The sequence below is a fragment of the Dicentrarchus labrax genome, unplaced genomic scaffold (assembly GCF_905237075.1).
Source record: "Dicentrarchus labrax unplaced genomic scaffold, dlabrax2021, whole genome shotgun sequence".
NCBI lineage: Eukaryota > Metazoa > Chordata > Actinopteri > Moronidae > Dicentrarchus > Dicentrarchus labrax.
Genome location: NW_026136704.1, coordinates 6,661,649 through 6,688,789, shown reverse-complemented (window position 1 = coordinate 6,688,789; position 27,141 = coordinate 6,661,649). Strand labels below are relative to the sequence as shown.

At 40.2% G+C, this 27,141-nt stretch overlaps 2 protein-coding genes and 1 long non-coding RNA gene across 3 annotated transcripts; 1 reads left to right on the top strand and 2 right to left on the bottom strand.

Annotated features, from left to right (window-relative positions):
* Positions 1-3,339: 3,339 nt before the first annotated feature.
* linc.pou2af1 (lnc RNA pou2af1) lies at positions 3,340-8,951 on the bottom strand. The gene is made up of 5 exons (XM_051398063.1): positions 8,776-8,951; positions 6,740-6,846; positions 6,315-6,366; positions 5,166-5,503; positions 3,340-3,944 (listed from the first exon to the last, which is right to left on the bottom strand). Exons 1-5 carry the CDS (start codon positions 8,780-8,782, stop codon positions 3,591-3,593), a joined length of 858 nt encoding a protein of 285 aa, XP_051254023.1. The 5' UTR covers positions 8,783-8,951; the 3' UTR covers positions 3,340-3,590.
* LOC127362406 (uncharacterized) lies at positions 6,816-10,223 on the top strand. The gene is made up of 2 exons (XR_007884459.1): positions 6,816-7,457; positions 8,723-10,223. It is a non-coding gene; the product is annotated as an uncharacterized LOC127362406 (long non-coding RNA).
* A 727-nt stretch (positions 10,224-10,950) lies between these two features.
* On the bottom strand, positions 10,951-26,107 carry LOC127362404 (protein POU2AF2). The gene is made up of 5 exons (XM_051398062.1): positions 25,917-26,107; positions 24,811-24,911; positions 15,368-15,407; positions 14,910-15,214; positions 10,951-13,037 (listed from the first exon to the last, which is right to left on the bottom strand). The coding sequence occupies exons 1-5, from the start codon at positions 25,924-25,926 to the stop codon at positions 12,600-12,602; spliced, it is 894 nt and encodes a 297-aa protein (XP_051254022.1). The 5' UTR covers positions 25,927-26,107; the 3' UTR covers positions 10,951-12,599.
* Between the last annotated feature and the right edge of the window lie 1,034 nt (positions 26,108-27,141).

Genomic DNA, 27,141 nt, shown 5'->3' with positions numbered 1-27,141 from the left:
AGGTTTAAACAGAAATGTTTAAGTTTCAGCTCGGGTTAAGGATCAGGTTTTTATACCAATGAGACCTTCAACAGGTGCATCTGGGCCCTCAAGATCAGTGATGGTGGACTAAAGATGCCACTTTGTTTGGCAACATTTGGGGAGACAAAAAGAGCGGGACCATGGATTCTCTAAGCTGTTTGTGATACGCAACGGATAAAAGCTAGAGATTGTAACGCACCTGCAGCATTCACTTCTCTCTCCATTTCAAATGACTCCTCTTTCTACTAATTACGAGCCGAGCCACAACATGCAGACGAATAAGTGGAAGATGATGTGATTTGTGATGCTCCTTACACACAAGAATAGGTTCACCCCTGGGCAAACTTTTACTACATTTGTGGCCCAGGGGGGCAACTGCAGCCTCCAGTGCAGGTGGGGGAGGAGGAAGGTGGGGTGTCTCCAGTGTCCCCTGGCTGCCCCCCCTCACCCCACCGATGAGTCTGCAGCTCAGGGTCACCGAAGTACAACAGCATACCTTTGATCTCAGACCTGTTTTTGTTAACTTATGAAAAAGCCCTTGCATTCAGAGATACATGCTTTTCACTGTGTTGCAACGGTAATAATAAATTACAGCAGGATGCAGGCCTGTTGCAGCAGCATGTCACGTTTATGGCTTGGAGGTAAGTTTGTGAAAGGTTATAATCATCGCAATTTATTTTCCTCACGCAGTTTTATTTTGAGTGAAGGAGCGTTTGGTGTGTGAATCCTGTACGAAGTTTTATTAATAAGGTCAAAGTATTACTCACTCAAGTATTACACTTAATTCACATTAGTTGTTCCTGTCCTTTCAATCAATACAGCGATGGACTGACCTTGATTTTGTAATGTCTTGTAATGACTTTATTTCTTTTAGTTCAGTGGTCTTGGGGCCTCTGCAGGTATTGTCATCTCAGAGGAGGGCCCCTTCAACGTTTAAGTACAGCAGTTTCTATCCATTTTTATACTCTCACTTTATAGCATCTTATTTGCAGCCAAACATCAAATGAAGGCCTGAAACCAGCTCTCTTCCTATCAACCATTTTTTGCAGGATTTGCATGATCCATTTGATCGTTCACAGAAGAGGAAACATGGAGGGTTGCTGCTGTTTTGTGCTGTCTATATGTTCATGTAAATCTCTGGCAAAACCATTGAATTGAGGGCTGTGGGAGCAGAGTCGGCACCAGGGGGCAGTGCCCCCCGCCACTTCTTTCACTGTGCCCCCTCACTTGTGCATGCAAGCATGTCAGTGTTTTCATTGTGAAGCTAAAATCCTTCTAACATTTTACAAGTTGAGCAGGAGTTTTGAAAAATAAGTCTGTCATTGGGTCTTTAAGTTAGCTAGAGATGAGTATTTCCACCCCATTCACAGCAGAAAGTGGTTGATCGGCTCAACTGCAATAAATTCAAAGCCAACCATTGTTTATGATGTCACTTTTTTGAGTCCTCGGTGTCACTGTCAGTGTCACTGGCTAATACTAGTCCTCCTCTGAATGCTACATCCTGCAGCACTTACAGTGCAGTTGAGCCTGACACCATTGTGGATGATTTTGGAGATGTGCCTAAGCAGGTCAGCCTCCACACCTACCCCATGAGCCTGTTTAGGAGTGAGAAGAGACGTTTCCATAATGCCAAGTACCAGAGGAGGGACTAAAGCAGATGGTGCTTTCTGTCATTTGGATGCATTTCAGTCAATGTAAAACCTGTGTGTTCTTGCATTTACTTATAGCTAAGTAAATTTGCCTTGTGTTTTAGTCTGATTATTAGGAAAATAATGAGAATGCACTACTTTTGTGACTGTGAGTCAATGGTTTAACTTTCACTAGGCACCAATATGTTACCACTCTCCAGTGACTTGCCCCTCCTTTAAGCCTTGTGCCCCACTTTGACATTTGTTCTAGCTCTGACACTGTGTGGAAGCATACCAAATCTGGTGTTTGAGATGAATGTTTTTCACTGACATTCCTCCAGCAGAAACCCACCCAGCTTTGCTCGTGAGGAATATTTAGCATAACACTTATTTAATATTTTGTGTTTTTTTTCTTCAGATTTACATAATCAGAATCAGCCTTAAAAACCCAACATGGAATATGTGTAATAATTCACTTCATTAAACCCTCCAGATTTCCAGAAATGTTGCCTCAGATGTGACCTCCGTGTCCTCAGTTAGAGACCTGCCAGAAAAAACAACATGGCTTCTTTATTTGTACCCTTGTGCTGCTTTTTTTGATGATGCTACAATCGAGAGCCGCCTGCTGAAGGCTGACAGAGCATTCATCGCATGAGTTTTTGCTTCAATGATTTTGAGCCAATTTTCCAAGGAACCTTCACAGTCACATTATCACAGTTGATCCTAGCCTGAAAGAACTAAACAGACATGAGGTCATTACATGAGCACTATGTTGTCATGTCTGTGATTCTTCAATGTAACCCTCAGCCCTAGTTAGTTCTTAGCTTGGATACTTTGATGAAAGACAGACAAAAATCGAAATGATATGAAGCATCAACAGACAGGTGACACATTAAAGGAAAAACCTGAATCAATGAGTGGACAAATGCTGAAGCTTTTATACTGGTTTGATGAGAATGAAAATGTTGTAAATCAGTTAAACACCTGAGTGAATAGAGAGGGTTCCAGGAAAGTTTGTGTTCATTTTGCCCTTTTAATAGTCGCCCATCTGTACTGCATGTGGTACTGATTTCATCATGTCAACATCTTAATAAACCTGTTATCCTGTTAACTTTTTAAAATATTTTTTGCCTTCTCCTATAGTGAACGTCCTCCTTGCAGGTTAAGTCAAATCTTTCAGGATGCCATCATTTCAGTGTTGCATTACAGCACAGTTCAGCCCGACATGTTATCAGCCTGCCTTGTTTATTTTGACTCTCCTCCCATATTCTGGCATATTTTTGGCAGATCTAGAGAAATATTGATGGGCTGGCAAGAGGCTGGCAAGGAAACTTTTTTAAATATATTTTTGGCTTGTTGCCTTTATTGGATAGTGACAGCTGGAGATTGACAGGAAAGGAGGGGAGAAAGGGGATGACATGCAGTAAAGGGCCGCAGGTCGGAGTCGAACCCATGACTGCTGCAGCAAGGACTCAGGCTTGGATGGGGCTCCATCACAGATCATGAAATTAAGTTTAGTTTTTTAACATGTTATTTTTCAAATGAATCTAAATGAATGTGTTTAATTTGACAATATTTGGCACCAAAGTGGGGTGGCAGCTGGGGTCGCCAGGCATGTTTTAGGGGTGTACGTGACTTAACAAGAATGACACAGCACCTGCCCATGTGAATGTCAGCCAATAAAGAGAAATTCATTTTAACACGTTTTTATTTAGTACGGCAACAAGTTGTGTGTATGAAAATAAATCTAGGTAGTAAAAATAAGGAATTGATACAAAAATATCAGCATTTCCATCCATTCAGCATTCATCATATTCACTCCAACAAAGTAGAAGTCACAGAGCACACGCTGAATTGCAAAGCAGACCATCGAGCAAACAGCCATACCAAGAACCTGAAGAGAATCCTATTTACAGTTAAAACACAAAATAATACTGCTCATCATAGTACGTTGTAACACATTTCAGAGCTCATCTGCAAATCCCTCCTAAAATAGCTGTCCTCCACGGGACAGGGGTACACATAGTCTGTGGTGTTATAGTAAGGTGCGTATTCAGGGGCCGAGAAGCTCTCCTGCTGGGCCGGCCAGCAGTGGGACATGCAGTAACAGTCCTGGCGGTTGCAGTGCTGATAGTGGTAGTGGTCGGAGGTGACGCCGTGGTAGCTGGGCTCCATCCTGGTGGGTGAGTCGTAGCAAGAGGAGGAGGAGGAGGAGGAAAAAGAGTCCTGCGGCGAGTAGCTGTTGTGATCCACCGGGTTGCAGAGCTTCAGCGACTCCGGAGAGGAGCAGGGAGCCTGAGGGAGAGAGGAAGACATGGTGGTTGGTGAGGATTATGTCTGAGTAGGAATTCCGCAAATGTGTCATGTGATCAGACTGACACCAGGCCACACCAGGGACGCCTGTGGGCGAAATGTTCCTTTATTAAAGCTACTGAAACATTTTCATCTAGTGGTGAGTTTATGTATTGGGGCTGCAACTAATGATTAGTTTCATTAATGATTAATCTAAGTCATTTTCTTCAATCAATCGATTGGTTGTTTGGTTCAGAAAATGTCAAAAAATGTTGATCAGTGTTTCCCAAAGCCCAGGTGACATCCTCAAATGTTTTATTTTGTCCACAACCCAAAGATATTCAGTTTACTGTCAAAGAGGACAAAAGAAACCAGATAATGTTCACATTTGAGAAGCTGAAATCAGAGAATTTAAACATTTTATTCCTAAAAAATGATTCAAAACTATGAATTGATTAACAGAATATTTTTGACAACTAACTGATGAATCACTTTTTTTACTAAATGTTTTTGACTTTGCTTCTTGTAGAATAATCCAGTAACAATATCAGCTTGAGTTGTACCAGTACCAGTACGGGTCTTGTTCTTGTCTTGTACTAAACAGAGGGATTTGTAGTTGTGGTTGTGGCTGTGGATTTTTCATTTGGGTCACTGCAAACTGCATGCAAATATTGACTTAAATTTTCAAACAGTATGTGGCCACTGTGGGTATAGCCTGTGATTGCTTTGGGTCAGCTTGGATTCAAATGCTGCAGGAAAACTATAGCTTTAAAAAACCACAATACTATTAATTGATTACCAAAATAGTTGACAACTAATTGATTAATCGCCTAGCTTGTATACACTTCCCTTTATAGCCCCAACACAGGTCTGTGCTAGGGAGAAACAGCCATGCCAAACCTCTATTCCAAAGCTATCCAATTTGGTTTTCCCTGGGGTCTTAGAAATAGTACATTACGGTGAAACCATAGTTAATGGAGTAAACCAGTGGACTGAAAACACCCATATATTCGGCATACATCCTGACTTTTAAACTGTGTTTTTTAAAGAAATACATCAGTTTGAAGTAGTACAGATTTTCTTCGAGGATAATAATGGTTATATACGCGCCGAGTAACCTATAGGCTAGATAAGGATGAGAGTCATATTTATTATTTCTAACCGACCTGAAACCTTAAAATGCAACGAAATATAATTAGGTTAGTGTCAGCGGGAGAAACCTACCATCCCAGGGCCATAGTAGTCCGCATCAGAGGAGAGTCCATGGCACCAGGGCAGCGGGAGGGTGGGAGGGGGAGGCAGGGAGGCGTTGTAGCCGCCACCGCCGCCGCCGCCACCGCCGCCGCCTGTGCTGCTGTTGTTGTTATAATTGCCGCTGTAGCCGTTGCTGGGCAACATCGTGTCCCCGAACTGCTGCTGGATGTCGTTAAAGGTGCTCTCTTGGAGCTGGATGCTGCACGAGCTGTCAGGGAACGGGAACGAGGCGGCGCGCAGCTGGAGAGCTCGCTCACAACCGCTCGCCTCCGCTGTGGGGACGGCGGGAGGAGGGTCCACATAGCGACCTAACGGAATTCAAAGTAAAAGATTAGACAAAAAAATATCCCGAAAGTGAATAAAAAGAGAAACTCTGCAGTTGAGCATCATATAACTGTAATATATATTTATCTTCATATCGGCTACACACCAACTCACATCCGCTCTGGATTTCTGCCGAATATCAAATGTTGAAATGTTCAAAGTTGTTAAAAGACTCGTCTACCCACATAGCCCACATAGAGATTAAATGGTCATGAGGAAAATGTCCTCAAGAGCGCACAGTTAGTCTCTGCATGGTAACAGGAAGACATTTAAATGGGCCTATAAGTTCAGAGTGATGTCATGACACCATCAGTCACATTTAAATGTAGCCTTGGTTTATAAGAAGGGACCCTGCACCTTTGGAATGGAGCTGTTAGTAGTTGATTACATTCCAAGTAGACTTTTCTGAGTAGTTGGTCATGACTGGGGCTTTCATGTGAGTATTTTGATCCTGGTTTGGGGCGTTCAGGGCAGCTCATCTGTCATCAGGGAGTGAAGTTATGTTTTTGACTTTGCTTCCTGTAGATTAATCAACATTTGTTGTGCTGCAACCAGTGCGGGTCTTCTGCAGCAGATTACTAAACAGAGGGATTTACAGTTGTGGTTGTGGCTGTGGATTTTTCATTTGGATCGCTGCAAACTGCATGCAAACATTGACTTTAATGTATTTTCAAATTGTACGTTGCCACTGTGGATATAGCCTGTGATTGCTTTAGGTCAGGTTGGATTCAAATGCTGCAGGAAAACTATAGCTTTAATCGGTTCATTTAACATTAGACACTGTTCTGAACTTACTTGCAAAGTGAGTCGCGCAAAGATCCTGGAGATCCAGGCAAGCCTGAGATATCTGTTCACAGGAGGAAGAGGGAGAAAGAGGAGGATTATTAGATATTTTCTCTCAGAACATTTGGATTTGGATTAGAGAGATTTTTTTTTTTCCGAATTCAGTGTTTTTGCAAATGTGTGTATGTGTCTATCTCTGTATGTGTGGGTGTGTGTGCTTTGTTAAACACGTCAGGAGCTGTAGTCAGTCATTAACAGGGGCAGTTTATGAGGGATTTTCCCCTTTCATGCTTTGAGATAGTGGATGGGGCCAGAGTGACAGTAAGGGTGTACTGGAGATAGAGAGAGAGAGATAGAGAGAGAGAGAAAGAGAAAGAGAGAGAGAGAGAGAGAGAGAGAGAGAGAGAGAGAGAGAGAGAGGAGGGGGAGGGAGTTACCGTGGTTTTAACTTTTTTACGGCTGGCCTCCCGAGCTCTGTGCCTCTGCAGCAGCTCTTTGACTGTGGTCTTCACTCGGACGCCCTGGTACACCCTCGGTTTATCTGCTGTGAGGAGAAAAGCATGTCACTCATGTTTACCCAACACCCTCCATTAGAGCAGACAATAGCAGACCCTTCTCCTCTCCACCCCACACTACCCCCTCCCTCCCCACCTCCTACTCCCTCAGTTCAAACCAACAATGTGTTTTCTTCCCTTTAAATTAAAACAATATAAATAAAATGCCATACATTATTATTTTTTCCCAATAAGCTGCGATCTCTTCATGGCATTATCATGTCCCCACACTCTCATACAGCACTCTACTACACACGGTTGAACGTGCATTTTATGGTGGGAAATATATAACATGTTATAATAAACATCAAACTGTCATTTGAACCATACTGTTGCGCTTTAAGGTCTAATTTTTTGTCGAAACCGTGGTGCGTAAAAGTGCATTATCGGCGCTCAGTGCGGGCTGTGGCTCCGGGTATTTTTGCCCGCATGTTCCGACCCCAGCCCCCCTAGAGCCAACGGCCAGCGCTCCCTCTTTACGGCAGCTCGGCGCTCCCTACTTCGCCGTCAGCAGACTCTTGCACTGCAGCCTGTGTGTGCTCCGCGCTCTCAGCCTCCACGCCCAGACCAGGAACAAAGAAGCGGCACAAAATGCGCCACTGTAAGTATCTATTTCTGATCAAAAACGTAAAACGATAGAATTATCATTGAACTGGCAAACCTGGATCGAGCTAGTTGTTGGAATGCGCGTAGGATCGTTTGATAAAGTTGGATAAAGGCGCTTGGGGCGACCGCGTAGGACGCAGGAACAAAGAGCTGAAAGAGTCTGTAAATGGATCGGTTAATAAAGCTTTAAACTTTTCGTAGTGAACGCGCTGAAGTTGTCGGTCTGAGCTACAGTTGTGTGTAAAAGTCGACACCGAAGTAAAGTTTGTTTCGATAAAGTCAGCGCCACAACTATCCGTAAAAACTGTTTACGCATTACGCATTCCAGCTCTGGGTTACCTGAGTCCGCTCATTTAGTCAAAGTTCAGTTTGCTTCACTTTGATCAGATTGTTGTTGTATTATTGAGAATCTCGAGCAATTCCACCCTCGCGCGGCTTATTATTCAAACCTAAACTCTTCTCCAATCTCTGCTACTTTATTCAAATCACCCCTGCCCTCAGCTTGGACACGCAGTGTCGCTTATACAGGGGACATATTGGCCGTATTTGTCCTATAGGTGAAGCTTGATTACGGAACCGAGAAACGCCTCGCATAGGTTCACGCAATTTAGGCCTAAAGGCGTAATTTAATGCACTCAGGAGTGGCAAGCCGTTTGGAAAAAGGTGATTTGATAACAGGACGAAGCATCGGCTGCGAAAACCTCATCTGATAAATATTCATACGGCGAAATGCTACTTGATGATTTGTCTTAAATGTGGCAAATAGTGGGCCAAAAATCACACGGCAGACACATCCCACTCTTAACGCGGTTCAATCATAACGTCCTGTTACGCACAAGCAGCGCGGTGCAGAGAGGCTGAAATGTCAGTTCTAGTTGTAATTCATCTGTAATAGCAAAAGTGTCTTTAGAAACGATCATCTACATGTCCTGGTGTATGTGAACAGGCTCTGATTATGATAATAGAACATATAATAGATTCCTAAAAGTCGGTAAAGCTGTGTTAGAGTGCTTGAATGGAGAAAGCCGACTCTCCTGATCCAGCCATGAATAGGAAACAGGTGGCATTAAAGTACAAAGATTTATCCCCAGAAGTGTTATTTCACTGTTGGTCATCTTATATGTTATTTAAATCTGTGATAAAAATGAGCATTTGTAGGAAAAGCATCCACATTTTGCACGTGATTCCTGTATTGATTTTTAATTTTGCCACTAAACTTTCTCTCTCTCTTGTTTTTTTTTTCTCTTTTCTGTCTAACAGGAGAAAATAAGCCACAAAACGATTTCCAGAAGAAAATCTGACTTCAAACTCACCAGGCATGATGGCTTTAGATGAAGAGAGGCTCCCCTGGAGAAGACCTGTGGGACTCCACAACGTCCTTTTCTGCCTCAGCAAAATGGCCAAGAACGAAATTTGAGCAAAAGTCTCCAAAAATCTCAACACAAAAGTCTTACAGCAGCGTCAGAGCATACAACAATATAGTAATATAGCTGGGGACATATTAGTTTGAGATTTTCTCCCTCCATGCCTACTATTTAAAACCCCTAGAACTCAATGATTTGACAATGATTTGATTGCGCGTTACTTTCAATTTGAATATTCAGAGGCAACAGACTTATATCGATTTTTCAACAAAAATCACCTCGCATTGACATTGTATAAGCTTCACTTTAATGTAATATAATAGTATTTTACACTTTGACCAAAAGAAACCATACTTTTATTAATTTTATCCTCCTTTTGCAATATCAGGGCATCACACCCCCTCATTAAGCACTGCAGCCCTGGCTGCCTCTTGTGCGTCTTAAACACCGCAATTCACTTTATATCTGCGAACATGCGCTTACTGCAGGCACTATACACGCCAGCAATATATTGAATTGATATTTTTAAGCTTTATTTAAAAAAAAACATATTAAAGTGGGGAAGAAGTGGGCGTGTCAAGGGCAGCCATCTTTTTCTTCTCAGGTCTGGAGCTCTTGCAGCAAGTGGCTCTGAGCGCATTCACCTGCTGAAGGCTGCAGGAGAGGACACAGCAGCTCTTAGCTTTTATCACATTATCTTTTAGAAACTTTGAATTATTAAAAAGAAAATCAAATATTTCAGAATAATTACAAATTTGCCAGTGAAGATCCACAGTTTGACACATATATGTATGGGTGTATATATATACACACATGCATATATATATATATATATATATATATTAGAATAAGGGGTGCACATGATACTAACTAATTTAATAGAAATTACAGCAAAATACACAGTTTATAATAATTATTTTCTATTTAGCCAGCTGTTACATCTGAAACAATGCAGTCTCTCTAACTGGTCAAACCTTATCCCTTAAACCCCATTAGGCTATTATTATTACTATAATGATCAGGACTATAATCATAATTACTACAACTATATGAGTAGTAATATTTGTTGCAGCAGCAGCAGCAGTAGTCATACTCCATAAAGAAAATGTAAGATTTGACCAATATTAGGCTACATGTTTCTGTTTCATATTCGCTTAAAAGCTCTCTCCGGTCATCTCAAGCACTTTTCATAAATTTCCCTCTTCACTACCTCACACACACTAAAAGACTTCTTCAACTCTGTCCTCTGCTCGTTCCATCCAGCGGTGTTCTCCCTCACAGCGGCGGTGCAGGATCTCCACCTAGCGGTCGGCCATCGGAAACAACCAGCTCTGAGTGCGGTAGCAGTGTATGGACGCACTTTACACCTTTAATAAAATGGATTGGCTGATATGAAAGGTTTCTTTCTTTCTTTGCTACAGTTTTGATTCGTTTTAGATTCATTTTGCAAGGTGGTGTGTTAAAGATACACACACACACACACACACACACACACACACACACACACACGTATAAGACTGTACACAGTATGAAGCCCGTTCTGTCAGTATTTGTCTGTACTTTGATTGCAGTTGATTTTTAGGTAAAATTCCTCAATTAAAACAATGGTGTGTAATATAATAGCGGGTCTATTAATTAAACATCACAATTCTACATGGTAAACAGAACTGTGTGTTCTGTGTGTGCCAATCTGATTTGACTAAAAGCATTTGGGTATTTTATCCCCCTATATTTAGCACTTTTAGGTTTTAAGATGATCAAATTGGGGCCCACTATAAATTATAATAAATAAAAACACCCAACCTATTTCTTCCCTTGTTTTTCCACTTTCCAAAAATGTGATAAAAGTTAAAATATCCTATTAGGGACCCCCATAAAACCCCCTCAAGTACCTGTTTGTCCCTGAACACCAGTTTGAAAAGCACTGGTTTGTAACACACTGTAGTGTGGTTGTAGGCAGATATAAGGATATTTGTTTTTATTAATTCACTATAACTCCTCCCAGGAAGTGTTCATGCTAGTGTGTTAATGAATGTTTGATTACACAATAAAACATATATAACACACCGTTACCAACCAGTGTTTAAACACTTCATTTGTAATTCAGAAAAACTTTAAACAAACAACATTATAAGTCATTTTTAATTTCACTTAATGTATAACACACATTTATTTTGATATCAATAAATATTAACCCCTAATAACACATATGAATGAAGCATCGTGGACACAAACACAGACCTGACTTTAGTGAAAAGTATATTTATCATTGCACAATGCTGCATGACTTCATCAAACATAGAGAGCAAAGGACTTTGGAGAGTTTTAAATGAGTCTTACTGTTGTCTTTTTTTTTTTTGCCTTAAAAGATCTTTAAAGTTTGTGCCAGTTTTATTCATGTGAGTAACAAAGACATTATTGAACACTGCAAATGTCTGTTTTCAATTACAATATAGTAAGTAACAATGTATTAAAAACCATTTATTGATTGTTTATATGGTGCTTTTTGAATGCTAAGCTATCACAATAAGGGATTGTATGTGACAGCTGATGAAAGGCCTTTCAAGCTTTCAGATATTTTATTATTTGACGTTTTTTTATCACCTAAATTATACACACTTATGTAACTCTGTAAAAAAAAAAAAGAAGAGGATTTGGGAAAAATCTCCTCAAGCGATGGTTGTCAACCTTGTCAGACAAGCTGAAGAACCACTTCATCAACGCCACCAGTCATGCTCCCAATGTGTTCTTTTGCACTGATATTTGTTAAACAACACTATGTATTCTATTAAAGTGGGTGTTGTTACAATATGTTCTATTAGTAGGTTTGAGCAAGTATGCCTGCTGGATTTATCCATTACTTTTTAACACTCTCAAACTCTCAAGCACAACATGTGGTGTTGAAGCTGCAGTGGGTAACTTTTATGAAAATAACCTTCTGTCATATTTGCTGAAACTTTCACTATATCCTGACAGTAGAACATGAGACAGATAATCTGTGAAAAGTCAGGTTCCTCTGGCTCCTCCTAGTGCTCCTAATGGTATTTACAAAAATCAACTGCGTTTGAACAAAAGCAGCCAATCAGAGCCAAGAAAGAGTTTATTGTTGAGTCTCATTCCAAAAGAGTCTGTATTTGACAACCTGGGAATGAGACGGCAATGAACTATCTTTCTTGGCTCTGATTATTTCTTTTCGTTCAGACAATTAGGCGTAAATGCCATTAGGAACAGGAACCTAATGTCTTGTGCGGTTTATTGGTTATTCTGGCAATAAATATACTGATGATCAGCCTCACACCATTTTGAAATGCTACTTGTATGTCTGTTTTCACTAAAACACAAATATGTGGACATACTGTATGTACTGTTGGCTACATATTAGTTCAGCTACTCCACAATCTTACCCTCGGGGAGTCCAAGTACCATGTAAGTTTAGGGTCTTTAGCATGTAACATGGTCACATACACTTACATACTACATCACTTAATCTTTGTTTTTCAAAGTTTTCAGTTTTAAGGCTTATGGTGGGATTTGTTTCTGATCAAGTCCATACTGATCACTCTTTTACATACAAATTAAACAAAAAAGACACACATGCTTTCTTACAAATAAGTAGGAGTTTCCCATCAGATCAGGCTGTAACCGTGGTCATCATAGGCTCCTACCAACATATTCAAACTTGAATCCTCTTTTTGTAAATTGTCAAGTGCTTGTTGAAGTCATTTTTTAATTGTCTGTGAAACCTAAATTCTCAACCTCAGTCCGTCCTCCGGTCAGTAGGCCCTCCTGATCTCGTAGGGAGACCAGGAGCTCACGCCGTCCTCTTTGGCCCAGCAGGATGGAGCCTCGCCGTTGGGAGGGAGGCTGGCATGGCTGTCGGCCGCCTCCTCCGTCACCATCTTGGACACCAGGTCGCTGACAGGGCTGCTCATGTAGGGCGGGCAGGGGAATGATGTGGATGGGACCGAATAGGAGCTGCTGGTGGTCAAGGGGTGGTAGTGGGCGTCTTCCAGGGGGTGCAGGGTGTAGGGCTGGCTGCTGGAGATGGGGCCCATGGAGGAGCCGCGGCTGGGGGAGCGGTACTGCGAGGGGCTCCCTGGGGGTTCTGGGCTGGGCATGGAGGGCGGGACACTGACGGAGGCCAGGCTGTCCGGACACAGAGTCTCCACCTGGGATACTGACTCTGGAACAGACTGCTCCCAGGAGTCTCTCTGAGGCCGGAAGACAAGAGATAGTGTCAGACTGCATGTTCATATCAGTAATAATATTTCTTGTTCTCATTCTTATTCTCAGGACACTCATGTACTGCATTCACCTATTTACCAGAATGAGAAGAGCATTCAAGCTTTTTTAAATTATGTTTCAGAATTCAGGATCTTAAATGGTTCTCCTTGATTTTAAAATGACACATTAACACAGCAATTAAAAATATATATAATATTAAAAAATAAAAAATAATGTTTTTTATTACTTTAAAGCTGCAGTAGGTAATTTATACTAAAACCATATATTCACTACATCCTGACAGTAGTACATGAGACAGATAAACTGTGAAACAATCAGGTTCCTCTGGCTCCTCCTAGTGCTCCTAATAGTATTTACAAGAATCCACCGGGCTTGAACGAAAGCAACCAATCAGAACCAAGAAAGATAGTTGATTGTGGAGTCTCATTCCCAGGGCATCCAATACAGATGTGTTGGGACTCTAGGAATGAGATTCAACTATCAACTATCTTCAAGCTTCCAACGTTTTATAAAATGTACCCACTGCAGCTTTAAACAATTCAAAGAAAACCCATTCACCTCCATTGTTTCAGGCTGGGAAAAGAAATCTCAGAACGTGTCCAAAAAAAAATCTACATAGCACTACAGTCAAAAGGGAACCTCAGCAATTTACTACTAGACTTTCACAAAGTAGAGGGCCTCCCATGAATAAAGAAGAGGTCGACATATCCTGACTTATATTCTCTAGTGAAAATTCTCTGTAAATGTAGCACCCTACAACTTCCATAATGCAACTCAATAGTGCCTTTATTAAATCATCAGGCTTATTTTTACTTGACAAAGCTCCTTCAGAGCCACAGAGGACATCATACGACTGTTTTCACACTCTGAGTGCTGCTCATTTAATGATAAGTTAAGTGAACTTTTTAATTAAAAAAAATAAAATAATAAATTTGGAATAAAAGCATTTAAATCCCTAAATCAGAGGTTGAACACATTTTCTCAAAGCCTAGTTCATAATGTTCATAACACAACAGCTCTAAGAGAGATTTTCACACTAGCTTGGTCTTAAAAGTCCAGTGTGAAAGATTTAGTGACATCTAGTGGTGTAGTTGCAAACTGCAACACACTTGCTTCCCCCTCTCTTTCCAAACAACGGTGGCTGCGAAACTGCCAGTGTTTTTACGGTCTGGGCTACTGTAGAAAAATGACGGTTCAACATGGCAGCGGCAACGGAACGCGACATGAGGTGTCTGTAGATTGAAAACAGCTCATTCTAAGGTAACTTATTTTCAGCTGATTATACACTAATGAAAACACACCTATGAATATTATATTCCATTTCTGACAATAGATCCTCCTAAATGTTACACATTGGACCTTTGAATTTAAGTTTGAGAGTGTGTCAAACACTCTGCATAAGTGTCTGTAAGAAGCCAAATAAACAGACTGTGACTTTGCACTCAGACACAGAGCTCTAGTTCAGTCTGGCAATGTTAGGAGGGTGGGCATAGACACACAATATATAGATAACAAACCATCCAGTTAGTGAACACGGGTGTGAGTGTAGTGTGTTAATACTACTCCTATTAATGTACAAACAGGAATATCTGTCATCAAAGCCTGAATTTATTTAACCACGTATGTGTGCTGTAAACTGATCTGCTGTCAGACTTATGTGGCCTACACTTATTTGTGTCTCTATTAAAAATGAACAACTGGACTGTTGTTTAATAGAGACAGACATTCCTCCCAGGACTGCGCATGTTTTACATTCACCCTTAATACTCATATATCGTGCAGTTCCTGTCCATCCCCCTCATTACTCAGACATGCACAAAGAAGGGACCCCTTCTTACTAGAAACAAATGCGAAGACTCTCCACCGAAGGGGGGCAGCAGGGATGAGAGGGCCGATGAAGGCAGGAAGGACCCTCCGGAGCTGGAGAAGGCCGCAGCGCTGCGGTAATCGCCGAAGGTCTCTGGGTAGTAGCTGTCAATAAGGGAGGAGTAGCTGGTCATGGCAGAGGGCTCGCAGCCCAGAGGTTTACCACCCAGCGTGGACGAGTAGACGTCGGGGGAGAACTGCTTGGTGGACGGGCAGAAGTCTGAGTCTGAGATGAAGGGACGCCTCATGCCGTAGTAGCTGGGCAGCATGTGGGACCCTGCAGATAACAATAGAAAGATATAAGACCCCAAGTCACAATGATATAATTACAGTAATAATGAGAGTGCTGACTGAGACTGCGTGGAAAGATCTGTTTTGCAGGCTGTGAGTGGTGAAGATGTTTGATGCTGTACTTGATTAACAGTCTCACCTGACATCTGGACAAATGAAGGCGGAGTGGTCGATCCTCCCTGTGACAGAAAAATAAATAGAATAAGGCATTTTAGTTGACGGACTGATTGCTTTTATTTATGGATTACTAGACGCGGGAAAAAATGATACAGATCCAAATGATCACATGTTAAAATTGAAACACTTTTTCCCAATTTGTCCCGCCCCTTTTTGCTCTGTGCTCCAATAACAGTTGAGCAAGCCTCGGTCAGAACCTCAGTTTACATCCTCCTTTCCTGTTCTTAGACATGCTAAGAGACAAAGCTACTGTTAGTAAAGACAACCACATTTTGAAGATGATTAAAAGATAAAAGTAACATACTGGATATATAGTAACATCTTTAGTTAGCTAACGTTAGCAAAGCGCCAGCTAACTACACAGCTAATCCACATCAGTTGTTAGCTGGACAGTTTTGCTACAGAGCTAAACACTTGCAAACTAGCTAGCTAATCTACAATAATTAGCTAATAAGTTCTATCTGTGGGAGTTGTTGGGTCTCTGTAAATCATTTTATAAGGAGTACGGTCTAAACATGCTCTATTTGAAAAGTGTCATGTTATGATTTGGCGGTATACGAATAAAACTGAATTGAATTGAGCTGATAGCGAATATTAGCAAAAGTGTAGCTAATTACTTAGCTAGCTAGTATAGCTGTTAACTTACAATGTGTCTATAGACTGTATATGCTGCTGCATAGACGAGACTAGCACATAGCATGTCTCAGCACAGGAAGGAGTCCAACTGTTATTGGACGTAGAGCAAAAAAAAACGGAGTGAAATGGATTGTTTCTGTCACACACGCCAGACACTGTACGCATGTTGTTCCAGTCAAATTCCCTTAAGCACGCACTTTGCTTGGTTCCAGTCCTGAGCAAACACATTAAAGCTACATGGCTACTTATGTTGTTTGTGTTTCTTTTTAGTCTCCATTCTGAGAACACAGCACTTCCAGCTGTTATTTAAAGTTGTCTTTTATATCAAGATTTTGTTAAATGTTTGAGCTGCAAACACATTTTATACATCCACCTGTATTTGCTCATGGGCCTTAGTCTGTGTGGGTCAGTTACGTTTTATTAGGAGTGTCCCTCAAAAAAATGTAAATGAAATGATATACCTACACTTGTTGAACATACAGCATGTCTATCTTCTACAGAATGTACAACACAGACTGCAAATTATTCTGTAATAAAAATGTTTGCACATTTTGCATTTAAGTACAAATAAATGTCGGGCTCCCCTTTTGACTCTTAAAAAGTCCCAGATAAGCAACAGGTTTTTCTTTATTACTTTCATTTTAATGAATAGCCGTGGACTATTATTGTAATAAACATAAAATGTAAGAAAAAGTTATCTTATTTTGCTTACTTTGTTTGTGAAATTGCAAACATAACAAATAGGGACATACAGAGATGTATAAAAGACAGAAGAGTTCACACCCAGAGCACAGAGCATTACACCATCAGGATACAGTTTGGTGCAGCAATATCACAATATAGTTTGTAGTGTATGAATTGTCTGACGTACGATTTTAATATGTTAGCACCATTAGCCATTATTATTACCACATACCCAAATTGACAGAAAGAGCAGTCTGGGGAGGATCTAGCCTTTAAATAATATAATAATAATAATAATAATAATAATAATAATAATGAGACAACCAACCTCTAAAAAGAGGTAAAAAGAGTCAAATGTTCAAATGTTGTTATAGCAAAACTATTGATTATCTACTTTAAAAAAAACAAATATAAAACAATACATGTAAATAATATCATTATAAGTCCTGCATTCAAAATCCTACAACATAAATTAAAGTACAAAAGTGTTATCAACAAAATGTACTTAAAGTATCAAAAGTAAAAGTAGTCATTCTGCAGGACAATGGCCCCTGTGACTGATATATGATTATATGCGACATTATTAAATGAATAACACTGATAAATCCATCTGTAAGCAGTGTTTTACTGCTGTAGCCGCACAAGATGGAGGCACTTTTATCTACTTTATATAAGTAATGTAGTTTGGGCCTTTGGTTCCCAAAGTAAGGGTCGGACCCTCCAAACAGGCAGAACCTGTACATCCTATACCACTACACAAGCTGCTTAGGGCCCCGTCTCCCCTTCATGTCAAACCCAGTGTCAATGTTTACAACTTTGATAAGAGGATGAACGGACTATCCGTCAGAAAAAGAGGAAAAACCACCACAAGAGTGAATTGTGGGAACAGGAGTCAGGTGAACTTGTGTTCTCTCCAAGTTTGATGTCAGTAAATAACAATAATGTAAAGCTGATGTGCAGCTTGCAGCATCTGTCTCTCTCCATTATGTCTGTCTGTACAGCTGACAGTCTATCTGTCTGTTCTGTGTTTGTTAAACACCAACTGGCAGCAGTGTTTATTAACTGCAGCTAGGCAGTCGCATTGTGCATGCACAGAATGAAACTCGCTCTTTCCAGGAGCACTAACGTCTCTTGGCACCAGTCCAGATAATATATGGGCGTGATGGCGCTGCTCACAGACGCTCTTCATTTCTAAATAACACAATGATTAGTTAGTGTCTCAGTCAAAGTTTAGTTTCAGCTCTGTAATGTGAGATGGAAAGCAGTGGATTGAAACTGAGTATTGATTACATTTTGGATTTAAATGTTGATCAGCAGGGCATACTGGGCAATATGGATGCACATCTCTCAGTAAATAATAACCATCAAGTATTCAGCCAAGCCCTGGTATAAATTCTATATTTGAAAATGTATGAAAGGAAATCTGGGGGAGCCAGTAGGCTGATGTTCACACTGTATAGCTGAAGCTAATTGTATAATATTGTGAAGACTGGAGTAATTACCAGGCAGCAGAGCCAAAGCCAGTTTTTAGTTTGAATTATTTTCTACATTTATATTTTCCACAATGTTAATGTTAATATTAATATTATTAATATTCTATAAAATTATTCTGCTTAATAAATCTTATTTGTTTATACCTCATTCATTGTATCGGATGTGCAGCTGACAAAAAAGCAAGTAGACTTCAGGTGTGTACTAAAAAAAAGTGAGCTCCCCTGAAAGCCATGGTATGGTTCACACACTGCACTAGACACATTAGTGTTTAATCTTTATACTCTTAATCTGAAAAGTAATTATTAACCATATCTGTAAGATAAATGAGTAAAAAGTACAATGTTTCCCTCAGACATGTAGGGGAGTAGAAGTAGGATAGAAGTGGAATTACTGTGAAGTACAAATACCTCAAAACTGAACTTAATTTCACTATTTGACTAAATGTAATCATTTGAATCTGAATTTATCCTTGAAAATAACTGCTCAAATCCACATCAACAACTTCATGATTCACTAACTGCTGGAGTGTAACTGTGTTATAATATATATTTATCTCTTACTCTCTTCTCTTCTTTCCACTCTGTGTGACAAAATCTCATACAGGGATCTAGAGTGGCATGAGGTGGTAGCTGCCATCTGATGCCCCAGTTTGGTGTCAAATGCTGTCAAATAAACACATTCGTTTATGTTAATAAAAAATCAAAACTAAAAATAACATGTTACAAAACAGTGAGTAACACATAATTAATTGTTATGGCCTCATTGAAGATATGGCGATTTCTAATGCTACCTTTAGATACTTCTATTCAATGCTTTACTAGGTAGTCTCCATACTTCCCTCTGGACACCCTATGAATATTCACATAAGATGTGCAGGCAGAGCCGAAACAGCTAAAACATGTGAAAGGGTATAAAAAACACCATCAACACAGCAATGTTACGTTTCAGCAAAATAACATCCATGCGCTCATCTGTGCCAACGAGAATCTACAATATTAAATTGGACAAATTCGGTATTTGAAGTTGAAAATGCAGCTGATGACTGTTCCTAGTTTCATATTTACGTCTCCATTAGAACAATGTTTGGCTGCACAGCATGAGTCTATAGTGTTGACAAGATTATGGTCTATTTCCCTGTGCTGCATCCTGTTACTGTTAGCTCCTTCATCTAGTCATATTAGATCAATACTATAATTGACATAAATGTTATGTTTTCATGTTGTTAATCTCTTAATCTTCCTGACCACCAACATGAATCATTTGTCTGTTTCTGTTCTCAAAGCAGTTGGAGATTCGTGCAGAGTCAGACATATCAGAGTGCAGCAGAAACACAGACAGGGTTTGACAGGAGAGGCTCTCGCTTGTTTGCATACTGCTAACATGAAAGAGTTGATATTAAGCCCGCGTTGGCCGGGAGGCAAGCAAATTTTGAGGCCATAATTTGAATGTGATTTGCCAGTGCCAAGACTTCCTCATGTGGCCCAGGTACGGCCCAGTGCATCTCTGAAGGCTGTGTATGGAAATCAGCTCGCTCAAGCTCTGACTGTCGGCTGTGTGTGTGTGTGTGTGTGTGCGTGTGTGTGTGTTGGGGGGGGGGATAATGATGATGGATATATTTAACATTATTTCAGAGAAAAACTCTTCCTTCCTATGTAAAACACTCTTCATATGCTCATATTACCACGCTGATACTTTCAAAATAGTCCCACCGTTTCATACTATAACAAGTGAACACACAGGTTACACAGTTTTTTGTGAGACTATTTGAACATTACACATAAAGTCTCTTTTATCTTTCTTGCTTTATTGCAGTCACTTTACTTACTTTTCATTCATCATGCTCTAGTATTTGAATTTTCATGACTTTTTGTTCAAATGACCCCTATGTTTTGTTTCTGTTCTGTTATTCAGTATTTTATTTGATCAGGATTTGCTGCTGCAGTGCCACAATGTCCCTACAACTATCATTAAAATTCAGTATTATCTTGAGTTCTTGTACCCAGACAAACATCGCACAGTGTCTCCAGCCTCAAAATATGTCATTGACTTCATTTCTCAACGTCCTTAATCATTTATGTAATAGCACTGCAGCATGTTTGGGCACAGCACCTCAATAGAAACATTCTCAGAAAGGAGAGACAGATGAGGTGAAATGATGTAAGGTCTTTATATTGTCACTGTGGCTCTCCGTGTTCCAACATGAGGAGACCGACCCTGTGGTCAGAGTTTGCTCCTCGCTCTCAATGGCCTTTTATTCCCGCAGATAAAAGGTGGCATTAGCTAACATAAGGACGTGGATGGCTTTAGTTACTGTGTGTCTCTGTGCATCGTTAGGTCTTCATGAGTCATTTATAAACATTTAAGCAAACCTTGCGTTGAAAAGGTGCCGAACGGCAGGCCAGATACCTGCATGTACAAGCCAGTGTGATGGAAGTATGTAAGTCAACATATACTGAGCTGACAATAAGAAATTTGAAATTACTTCATAATAAAACTTCTCTAAGCTAAAAAATACTACACCAGGTTCACTTCAGTTCAAATGTATTCATGAAGTGCCCCCTGAACTGTTGCCACAAGTGGCAGTTAGAGCAGTAGTTCCAAACCTTTTTCTTTAAGGGACCCCTTTTATATTATTTAGTAAACTAATGACCCCTGCTTAAGTGACATATTTTATGGGTATATCATATTATATTAAAAACTGTACAATGAACCTAAATAATTAACTCAGTAGGTGCAAGAAGTTTGTGTAAAATTAATGATTTGGATGAATTTTGAGCAGATTATTTCATGTTTGGGGAACTTTCTATACAATTCTCTGTCTGTATTATGTATTTTTCATCATTTTAAAGAATTATACAAACTTCCTTACACTTCAAGAGTGAATTGTGGGAACAGGAATCAGATGAACTTGTGTTCTTTCCAAGTTTGATGTCAGTAATTAACATTACGGTAAGTTAAGTTAGATTCTACATACTTTGTAGGCTTCTTTTTTTGTGACAAATTCAGTGTTTTCTTGGCCACTGTTTCATTTGACAATTTACTTTAAATGTATATTACTCAAGAAGGCCTTGCGGCCCCCCATGAAGCTTTGACGGGCAGCTAAAGGGGTTGGAGGATAATGGTCAGTGCTAAAACGCAGTGTAACCAGGGGTGTTTCCAGACTTTTTTGACTAGGTTGGCACAAGTGGGGCACTGACGTAGGGGTGGCATGAATGTATGTGTCCTAACTTTCCAGGCATTCCCAGTTTATACATATCCAATACTGTTTATGGACCCCAATATGCAGACATCTTCAAGTACACTAGGCAAAAATAACATTTATACCACATGCATGGGATTAGCATAAAGTGGGCATGATTGCAAAAGGAAGACTTGTGAGGACCCATAGAACCCATTTTCATTCAGATATCTTGAGGTCAGAGGTCAAGGGATCCCTTTGAACCTGAAACCTTTGAGTTTTTCCATTGCCAAGATTTTACCTAACTTTGGGGGCCCTTCCCCACATGTTAATATGGACCAATGGATGCCTTAGGTCATAGTTTCACATGATACCAGTATCCTCATTCTAAATCGGGTGGCACTTGGGGCACCCCAGACCCCCCTCTGAGCATGCCCCTGAGCATTACAGTCATTGAACTAACTCAGTAATGTCAAATACACAGCTTCATCTGTCCACCTAAGTTATACAGTATATATACATTTGCTAACATTAGCTAACATTAGCTACCTTAATCTACTGGTCACACTAGACCAAGTATGACTGTAGCAGCAAAGCCACTGAGCTCATTAAACTGATCAAAGGTGTGCTTTATTGCTTGTTAATTTAACTTTTAATTTGTAAGAGTATAAATGTGATATTTCTTCTTTCAAAAGTTACATCATCACACTTTAATGTGGGATTCTTTTGGATTTTATTCTAAATAAGCATTTGAAATGACAGCCTATATGCAAACGAATCTTTTATTTTTAATCCTGTATCTAAGCTCAGCTATCAAACTGAACCAGTAATTCAGCATTTTGAGTTGTGTAACACTGTAGAGAGCTTGTTATTGCTATTGTGAAGAGGCCAAAGCTAGATTCTTGAACTGTTATTGTTGTCTTCTCTGTGGACTCAATTGACCCCTGACAGAGACACTTGTCTCCTCTTCAACACACTGCTGCCTCCACATGTTGGAAGTCATGGTTTAAAGTCAAGTTTGGACAGTTCTGCTTTTACACCATTCATTTCTGGCTTCATTTTGATGTCAGCACCTTGCAAACAACTTCAAATAAGATGTATCTCAGCCCCACTCAAACGATGCAACTTACATACATATTACATATACAGATTTTTCAGAAGCAAAGCTGTTCTGGAGCCAGATTTAAAGCATATGGTTTGCATTATTGCATTTTCTCTTACCGTCAACAAATCCCATAAAAGACCAAAACCACTAATGCATTAGCCTGTCTAACAACACTTTCTGACGTCTCTACCCTGTCTGTCTGTAGCTCTCAGCTGGTACCTACAGGAGATGTATATCTTTACAAAAAGGATCACAGAACAAAGTTTAATTTTCCGAAAAGGCTCAGTAATTTCCTAAAACAGATGGACGCTGTGGTTCTGAGGAAAAGTTACTCAACAAGGAGGAAACAGTGCATTTGTTGGGCATTATTTTCAGCCTTGGAGTAAAAAGGATGGTGTGTGTGGGATTAAGTCTAAATAAACTACAGTGTGTGTTTATTGTAATACAAAAATGTGGCTCATTGATATTTATTAAGGCCCTGAAAACCAATTTCAATTCAGCTTCACACGACAGGTGATGGGTCTTACATAAGCATGTTTTCTGCCAAGGTTGTACAGGAACATGTAGCTATTTTTAGTTTCACACTATAGCACACACAGAGAAGTAACATATATCAGGCTTTGGGCAAACACACAGTACTCGTCAGGAAAATAAATTCATTGTTGGTTTTGGTCTTTGAATGGGATCTGATGACAATTAGAAGTCTTAACCTTAATTATCAAAGAATATTTGGAAAAAATGGAACAAAAGAAGCCAAACTGCGTCAGGAAGACATGAATGGCAACAACTTGAAAGGTTAATTTTAAAGTTCCCCTCCAGTCAGAAATAATTTTTGCTTCTCATTCCTACAGTGAGCTGTTTGAATGATGTCTGTGCAGAGTTTGACACTAGAAGGATGTTTTCACATTCATCTGCTGAAAGTGGAAAGTTTCTCTGTGCTCATTGATAGTGAGTAAGTCAAACCTGGTCCAGTATGCAACTTGTATAGTGTGATGTAGAAACTTGAAGCTAGAAATGAACAACATTTGCATATTCAGAGATTATGGAAGGTTTAATGTGGTAGGAAGAGATGACCTTCAAAGGATTTTAATGGGGAAATTATACTTTTTTGTGGAAAAAAAACCACACATTAGTGTATTTATATATTTGTCTTTATACATGTCTGGAGGGGATCTTTAAAAATGAACATCTTCGGTCATAAGGCTGGATTACATGCTAGCTCAAAGTTACCAGTCAGCCACCTGCACCCTAAAAATCTGTTGGTTTGGCTCTGCCGAGTGAATCTGAACTCGACCACATGTATATTCCATCTTTCAGAGCAGCTCTGAATCCACAACAACTTGTGTTTAAATAAATCTTTCACCAGCACAGCCAAGAATTGCTGCTGCCTTACTGTCCTCTGACTCACAACTCCCCCCCATATCACAGGACCCAAGCCCGGTGCTTGTGACCTCTTTCTAAAGTTACAAACTCTGAATAAAAGTCCAAGCTGGAAATCTCATGCAAAATGCATCTGATGGTATCTCCTCTTGTTGTCTCTCACACAATCCCCTCATTAAGCGAGTCGTTAGCGGCCTGCATATCTATAGAGTGGACATGCCGACGCTAAACAGCAAACAAACAGTGAATGGTGTCCTGTAAAAGCCTTTTGACAGGCGGTTTGGGCAAAATGAAAAGCCGGTCTTGCTTGTGCATGCAGAGGTCTAAAAAGCAGAGCCCATGATTTCTCTGATTGTGTGAGTGTGTTGGCGTGCGTTTCCGAGACAACAATGGGAGGCTTGTCTGCGGCCTGTGCTCAGCAGAGGACAATGTCGGCTGGCAGGTGTGTGTGGATCAAACTTTGCATAGGCAGCCTCCTCCACTGCCCTTTTTCTGTGTCTCTATGCTACCTGTCCAGCTCAGTCTTCCCACCCCGCCTCCACCTCAGGGGGAGTTTTCGGGAGATCGCCGCCATTGCGAGCATTGTGTCAGCGTTCCTTTGTGAGGTCGGGATGGGACTTGGGTGCTTTGTGTCTCTCTCCACACACACGGTGCTCAGCTATTTACAGATTGGCTTTATGAGCGCTTGAGGGGAGCAGAGACAGAAGGTGGGGGGGAGGTACAGGTGGTCAATGGATCAACCATGGATCGTTGGTCCACAAAACAAGCCAAAATGTAAACAAGGAGAGGAGGATTTTTAAAAGGCGACCTCTTAATTGTGCCACCAACAGAATGTCAACTGTGGCTGTGCTGTTTGGTTTGGGAGAAAAATGAAGTGGGGAGAGACAGAACAGGACAAAGGCAAAGGTTTAGAGGAGATTGTGCTTACACTGTATCTGGCCCCATTTGTCTGTCGGGATCGTTTCTCCGCCAGCAGGTCTTTGACTGTGTGCTTGACTCGGACTCCCTGGTACACTCTCTTAGAGTATTCTAGACGGAGCAGAAAAAAGAAGTTTGAACATTTGATACAAATCCAGAAACAGTTTGACTTCACACAAATTTTCATCCATCCCCACAAATGTGTTGTTCATTTGAATGCTTCACAGTTTCATTCATATAGGCGAATGACTCTTTGGGATTGGTGTGTAAATGTCATGGAAATTGCCTTTGGTTTGGTCAATGCAAATGGACCTCTAAAAAGAGGCAATTTACTACAAACACTGGCTGAGATCTTGCAGCGGAGGAGGACTTGACTACAAAAGAATCAAACAGTAGTTACACAGTAGCAGAAGCAGCACATTTGCTATTATATATTACAAATCTCACATATGTGCTGGTGTGATTTGGGGACATTCCTGGGAAGCAGCAGAGGCATAAAGTCAATGAAAATGCAAACTTTATTATGCAAACGGAAATTGCATGCAAAAAACTTTATGTAAAAGATCCCAGCTTTTTGAATGGATATTTTAGATAAGCCCCAATGAGATTCTTGAAAATGTGAAATGTTATGTTGCAATACATCATAAAAATATATATTTTGCACTTTGCTGCTTTGCCAAACATCATTCTGAAAGCTATTGTTCCTTATTTAAATAAATGTAACTATATGAATCTTATTGATTAGCATATGATGACTAAGCATTCTTAATATTAAAAGCATCTTTTAAATATCAAACACTGATTTATGTGAATTGTATCCAGCAGACATCTTACTTACAGGTACATTTCTTATATCATTGCTACTAAATCAACATATTTCTTATAAGAAATCAATAGCAGGAAAGCGCCTGTGTCACAAAAACTAGCCAGAATATAGATGACATTATTACACATAAAAAAAAGATCCCACTAAAAGTCTTGCCATGCACCCTCCAAAGTAAAAGCACTACCTTGTGAAATTAAAAAAGCAAAAAATCTGATTTTTAACAGGTTAAAAAACAAACATATGCCAATAGTAATGACTGCAGGAGCAGCCTGTATATGAATGTGTCTTACCTGTCTCCATGATGCTGTTGAGCAGTCTGACACACACACAGACATACACACACACACACAGAGGCCTCTCTGTTCTCCCTCTGCTGTATTTGCCTACAGTAGCTAAATCCCAGCGTGCAGCACCACACTGAGTGGCGTGCCACAGTGGGAGCTTTAACTAGGCTGTCAGGAGGGCAGGGACACATGGAACATGCCACCTCACAATGCAGTCATGAGGAGGCAGCTTTTCAAAATGACCTTTATCTATTTGTTTAAATGCAAATGTTTGGTAGGGACGTTTTTTAGACTATTTGCATCTGCAGTCAAGATTAGGGGTTGGAAGCATGAGCATGGAGCATGGAAGAGAGAGGCTGGTGAGGATGGCGGTATGTCACTCCTCCCCAAACCCCAACTCATCATCCAAATTTGAAAGGATATATTGTTTCCACATTTTGATTTGTAGCTGCAGGAGTGTTCTCGCTGCTGGTTTGTGGGAGAAACTCTGTTTTTGTTTCAGTTTGAGCTTTGGAATAAATAAAACCTTTACCAGGCAGTGAAGAAGTTACAGCCCAGAATAATGTGGCATCTCAAGTCAGACAGTTGGTGACAGACTTTGATGCCTCCTGCCAAAAACTATTCTTTTTTTTTTTTTTTTTTTTAAAGAGACATTTTTGCATAAAAAGACATTATTGTGCAATATTCTACTCAAATTGATGTGCTGAAATTTGTATGAAAGACTTGTATGAAAGCAAACTGCAAACAAATGAGTCATCTCAACCTTGTGTTTAAAGGAGAGGGGAGAATAGCTGGAGGCATGCTCGGCTAAACAATTTGTGTCTGGCGTTACAACGTTATAACTCCTATCCAACATTTTAATTGTTTCCTGGCTGGAGCTGTTTTCGCCTTCCGACTGTGACTTGCGCAGTTTGTTAGAATGTGATCTGCTGCGATGAGAATTTACATGAGTTTCCCATACTGCGTGATGCTGACGCGATAAAGCTTGAACCTGGTTACATTTTGACACACATGATTTCCTAGTGACACTGACAGCAGTCTGATAAACTAGCTAAACATTAAAGTGGCACAGTTTATGCCTGCTTGGATTTGCATGCAGCTTGGCATAACATATATCATTGTTACTGCATGCTTAACATAATTCCCAATAATGTAATTTGAAAGTCTAAACATCACACCCACTGAGCCAGTGGGGGAAGAATGACTCAAATTAAAACCTAAAAGTAAAGTA

What these genes read in the sequence shown, in the direction of transcription:
- linc.pou2af1 (XM_051398063.1), bottom strand. An exon ending in TTGCGCGACTCACTTTGCAA is followed by an intron (nt 5,504 to 6,314) that starts GTAAGTTCAGAA and finishes GAATTCCGTTAG; the next exon opens with GTCGCTATGTGGACCCTCCT. An exon ending in ACTACTATGGCCCTGGGATG is followed by an intron (nt 3,945 to 5,165) that starts GTAGGTTTCTCC and finishes TCTCTCCCTCAG; the next exon opens with GCTCCCTGCTCCTCTCCGGA.
- LOC127362404 (XM_051398062.1), bottom strand. An exon ending in CAAATGGGGCCAGATACAGT is followed by an intron (nt 15,408 to 24,810) that starts GTAAGCACAATC and finishes TTTCTGTCACAG; the next exon opens with GGAGGATCGACCACTCCGCC. An exon ending in AGTCTTCGCATTTGTTTCTA is followed by an intron (nt 13,038 to 14,909) that starts GTAAGAAGGGGT and finishes TTCCGGCCTCAG; the next exon opens with AGAGACTCCTGGGAGCAGTC.